At 38.9% G+C, this 5,767-nt stretch overlaps 1 protein-coding gene across 1 annotated transcript in view; it reads right to left on the reverse strand.

Moving 5' to 3' along the window:
* Positions 1-448: 448 nt before the first annotated feature.
* Positions 449-5,767, reverse strand: part of LOC109470762 (testis-expressed sequence 26 protein-like) — an 8,762-nt gene continuing 3,443 nt past the window's right edge. Inside the window, exons 5-8 of the mRNA XM_019769832.1 lie at positions 4,043-4,193; positions 3,343-3,519; positions 2,412-2,567; positions 449-1,403 (exon numbers count right to left, since the gene is read on the reverse strand). Of these exons, the coding sequence (XP_019625391.1) occupies positions 1,207-1,403; positions 2,412-2,567; positions 3,343-3,519; positions 4,043-4,193 (681 nt within the window). The 3' untranslated portion in view covers positions 449-1,206. The remainder of the gene's footprint in view (positions 1,404-2,411; positions 2,568-3,342; positions 3,520-4,042; positions 4,194-5,767) is intronic.

The raw sequence follows: 5,767 nt of genomic DNA on the forward strand, positions 1-5,767 counted from the left end.
GTCCAGTAAAACATATCTCTGAATGTTCTTACCTCTAGGAAGGACATATCTTTAATTCCGCGGATTTACTGTGCTGTTTTTGTTCTACTTATTGGAAGCTATAACTTACATTGGGTTTGGTAGATTTCTTGTCGTTCGGTATAGTATTAATTATTTGGGTCCAGATGATGCGTTCTTTCGTTGTACTTGTATTTCAGTAGCCTGGTTACCAAACCTATTATAGCTCCCGAGTCCTACATCCTCTCCGCAAGGCTAGTATTTTCAGGTATTCAAAATGACAAAATTGAACATGCTTCGAGGCAAAAGGACAATTATAGTTATCAATATATATATATACACGATTACACACACACACACACACACACACACACACACACACATATAAATATATATAAACAAGAAAATGAAAACCGAACCAATCTACTCAATAAATCATGAAACAGCAAGATGTTTCCAGTGCTTTTTTACTTTCTGCAATGAGCTAAATATGTACACAGTATTACATAACAATAACATAACTCATAACAATAATAATTACACTTAGTTTCAGACATTGTCATGGCCTCAAACTCTGTCAAATTTGTAGTTGTATCCGCATCCTCAAAACTGCCTAGCAGTTTACTTCATGGCGTAACAATACGCCCTAGAGTACATGGCCATGCTCATTTCGTTATTACACCACGGTGAGCGGAGCATACATGTAGAAGTGTAAAATACCTCAAGTCTGTAAAGTACAACATTTTTCTAACAAAGCAAAATACGAGCCGACTCCATGATATGATAGGCTGGCATGTTGACTATACAAATCGATGTCTGGCTTTCTCCTCTTGAAAATTCACTGGTGTGTGTCTGGTCACACAAATCGTCCCACAAAATCTGTGCATGTAGTACAACGCAAAACCACAGAAAGCACTTGTGTACGTGTTTGTGTTTACAGAGGAGTATCTGCTCCGAAAAAGTACAACACACTGCACATCAGTGGAAAAACGACGAACAATAAGGAGTGGTTTTGACAAGGAAGCATTCAATATACTCCAAGTGCCAAAAGTAGAACAGTTCCCCTACAAGACCAAGTGAGTCAACAAAAGGGAAACATCGTCCTATGCAAGAACACAAAACAATGCTTAAAATAGTACACAAAAAGTCAACAATATGTTACGTGGTGTTTAGCAGCATATGAATCAATTCCACATTTGAGTGCTTTTATCAGACAGGTCCAACCCAGCTAGACACGATTTTCGGGTTGACGGGCGTCTCAAAGGTGCGTCTGCGGGACCCGGCGGTGCTGGGCGGGCGCTGTGATCGCAGGGTGGGCGGCGTGCGGCGACTCACCCCGGCCAGCTCACGGTAGTGGTCGCCGTGATGCTTCACCGACCGGAGGATGTTCGTCAGTACGTGCTTATCTTGAAAAAGAAGAAAAAAAGAACACAAAATAAGTCAAGAAACCTCGTACCTAAATGGTCCATCCGCTCGACCAGACGACCTGCAACGAAACCATCGCCTCCAAGGGTTCTTTTTTCGTCACACACTCCATTTGATCATGAATTTTCTCGTCGGAACCTTTCCATAGCTGTGCCTCTTTGTCAAAGGAAATTCATAGTCAAGAAAAGGAGTTCCACGACATCATACCTTTGCCAAATGATGTTAACCTTTAAGGATGACAAATTATAAAGGCTTCTCATTGATTGTGCAAATAAATTCCTGATTTGCATAATCACATTGGCCTTGGTTACGTTTTTGATAGCGTGTGTATGTATGTATGTATATGGATCAGGATCTAATTAGCATAATTAATGGCCAAATTCCATATATCTGCTGCATTCCTTCATAGGACTATTTGAACATGTGACATTTGTAATTGAGAACGAGATAAACATTGACAGATGTTGATTATGTAAATAAAGACTCAATTTGCATAATTAATGATGCTATGATGCTACCTGTGCTAACTTCTGAGAGTTTCATACTTTCAGGCATTTGTAAGTTAAGTGAAGGTCAACATCATTAAACACTGCTTATTCAAATCAGGACCTCATTTGCATAATTCATTAGGAAGTTCTACAATAGCCCTCTGTGTTAATGCTGAGGTCACATTTCCAAACCGGGGCCCAGCTGGGCAATGTAATGGAACGAAAAATATGACATAAAAGACATAAAAGCACAAAAAAAAGTTAAAGAAAATTTATCATGGAAACTATTCGCGTGTATTATTAATAATAAATTGTTGATTGTTGGTTAATCGTAACAGCCCGACTGGTCCCCAGTTTGGAAATGTGACCTCAGCATTAGGTTGAGTCCAGCCTTTTTAGCTTTGGTGCGCTCCAGGCTGGACTGTGATTGGGCAAAGAATATGACATTATCATTGATTAATTCATATCATACAAAAGGCAATGATAATAAAGAGTTTGTACCTCTCCCGGGTTCGGTCTGATTGATCATGTCTCTGAGACAGTCCGGGTCCAGTGTGCTGAGGTCCTGATGTTCCACACGGCCGTTAGTGGAGTTGTACTCACGCTGGTACGTCGTACGGCCCTTCAAATGGTTCTGCAGCTGAGATGCATTGGGTGCTGTGCAAACAAATGGACACAGCAACAGTTGTATACATGCTTTTCTTTATATTCCAATATTCATATTTATATGATATTTTTATATCTAATCACAAGACGTGGTGACGGCACACTCAAGTTTTTTTCAACTTATATTAATGCCGCCACCAGTTAACACGGGACAATACAATACTCATTTTCACCTGAGCGAAGTGAGGAAAGTCACGTAAAGTGATTTTCCCAAGGGCACTGTGAAGATCGGTGGCATGTCAGGACTCGAACACAGGACCTCTTGATTCTGAGTCGAGCACTCTGCCACTTACGCCACACGACCCTACATGCTTTGCAGTTAAACTACTTGACATACTTAGTACCACATGAATATAAACCCTGACACCATTCTGATAATAACACAGAGGACTTCTGATATTTTCTTTTTGATTAGACAAATTGGTAATTAAGTTCAAGAAAGGGTAGCCTTGCAACATAGAACCACCCCCCAGCCCTTACTGTCCCAACTGTTTCTGGAAACCCCCTATGTGCAGTTAGAATCCTGCTTGGGGTGGTTGGAAATGGGTGTGAAAGGGTTTGTAAAGGGTGTGGAAAGGCTGGAAATGGGTGAACGGTATGGGTGTGGAAGAGTTGCAGCTACCTCAGTGCATTTGGAAATGGGTGTGGATGGCCTGCAGTTAGATATGGCCTCAGGAGAAGCTTAAAGTCACACGGTGCCCTGTTTTGGGGTTTTAGTATTTTTATTTTGGCGAAGGGGATTTTGTATTTGGCCTATGAAGCTTACCAATTCCATGTGCCGGCACCATCTTCTTAGCAAAACAGCCATATCTGGTGGTGTTTTCCTTGAGCTGTGGCTGTTGCACGGGTCGCCGGTATGTGTAACGCATGAAGGAGTCCAGAGAGTACGGCACCTGTGACTTCCAGTCCAGCGGGGCGTCAACAGCATTCCCCACCTGGAATCCTGAAGGTAAAGAAATCACAGGAGGTGGTGAATAAATTCTGAAATAAACTGGATAATAAACAAATATTTCTCAATTCACTCACTTGATCATAGCATTGACAGCGAGGGCTCAATGACTGGGCACCATTACGATACCTCAACAATACATTTAGCTGTTCAATGAAGATTTCCCCCACCCACTACAGTATTGTAGGAGACAACTGACCTCCTTCTACACTAAATTCACCAGGGCCTCATTTGCATAATAGTTGAAAATGCTACAACAGTATTTGTTATGATAACTTTTTCAAACTTCTGATATTTGGGTACAGATTATGTCATTCAGTTCAGAATAATTCTTCATTCATTCATTCATTCATTCATTCATTCATTCATTCATTCATTCATTCATTCATTCACTCACTCACTCACTCACTCACTCACTCACTCACTCACTCACTCACTCACTCACTCACTCACTCATTCATTCATTCATCAATTAAAAGGATAAGATCATGAAACGACTTAGCAATGTTCTATTTACCTTGTGGGATGCCCAGGAAGTCTGACTGGTAGGTGGACTTAGTCTGGTCCTTGATAACTTGATCCATGATGTTGTCGGTGAGCTCTGTTCCCCACTGGCTTCCATCCTGTAGTGCCTTCTCACTTCGTGGAAACTTCCACACCATGAATGACTGGGGGCAGGGAATATCAAGCACGTTATGAATGTGAGTTTGCTTGTCAGTGACATGCTAGTACCCAACAAACAAAAATAAGGGGACGGTCTGAGGATGAATATGCAACGAGCTTCAAATATTTGAATGAATAAATGCTAGTAAATGGTTTATTTCAATTATATATTGATAATAAAATCATACAGCAGATGATATACCATTGTAGCACCAAAATCGCTGAATTGAGATTATTATGATTCACAATTTTAGCTCCTAGCTTTTACGTACCTTTACCTACATGTAGAAGGTTATGTGCTTGATATGTTTGTTTGTATGTATGTATGTATGTATGTATGTACGTATGTATGTTTGGATGTGAATAAAAATTAGCTATAAATGGATGGTCATTAAATTTGGTAGGTATTGTGTCTTGACATATCAAAGAAACAATTGGCTTTCCTTGGTACTGCAGCAAAACTTCTGGTTTTGATATCTTGTGATACTGACATTTCAGGGTCATGATTTTTGTGTGGCAAGCAGCTATGTATAATTTGCAAAACTAAAAGAATTTACTTAGGTTTAGGTGTAAAGTCATGCCCGTAGCCAGGGGGGGGGGGGGGAAGAACCCCACCCCCACATGGCTCAAAGGTCCACTTTTTGGTCCACTTTTTATATGAAGGTCCACTTTTTGATACACTTTTTATGTAAAGGTCCAAGATGGGTATGCATGGAGGGGCACTACTCAGTAAAGTGGATAATGATTAGTTTTTATTCGTTTATTTATTTCAACTTTATTTACATATGGTAAAATTAGGCCATGGGAAAACAGGACTCCCTGAACAAACTAAGATAGAAATGAAGAAAATAACATGATGGTAATTGTGACAAAAATACTGATAACAATAATTGTAACAAAATAATAAAGTGACAAAATGATCAAAAGAAGTCAAAAATCAATAACAATTGAGACAATAATTGAAACAATAATTGAAACAATAGTAATAATAATAGCAAATAATAACAATGATAACAATTAAAAAATGAATGAAGAAAGAATAAATGAAGGATTTAGGACAAGGTACAATTTTGGCATTGGCAGTGGGAAATCCATGTGCAGATGTTGTTAGGGTCGAATTTGTTGTATATAAGAAGATTGTAATGATCAAGTACAGCTTTTTTAAAAGTGAAGAAGGAGGCTGTTTATTAATCTGTGAAGTATCAATAAAAATATGGTCTCTGCTCTTCAGCATGCCTTTAAAGTAAAGGTTAATATCAATTGATATAAATGTAAAGGTAAAATTAATTATGTTAATCATGGCCTTGTTTTCATAATCACTCACTAATAATAAGAAAATGCTACAATATAGTTGTTAAGATAACAGTCATCATGAACCCCCATGCAGACCCTTTATCAGACTGGACAGGATTTCCGCTTTCTGAACCGGACGATCTTTTCCGCCAACCCATCATATGAAAAAATTGGCGTAGAAGGTTTAAAAACCATAATAAAGAAAAATTAAAAAGCACTCTAAAGAAAACGGTGTTGAAGAAAGAGAATAAAAGGGATAAAAGGGAAAAACTATAAAGGAAAAAAG

Source organism: Branchiostoma belcheri, unplaced genomic scaffold (assembly GCF_001625305.1).
Source record: "Branchiostoma belcheri isolate BF01 breed outbred unplaced genomic scaffold, Haploidv18h27 scaffold230, whole genome shotgun sequence".
Lineage (NCBI taxonomy): Eukaryota > Metazoa > Chordata > Leptocardii > Amphioxiformes > Branchiostomatidae > Branchiostoma > Branchiostoma belcheri.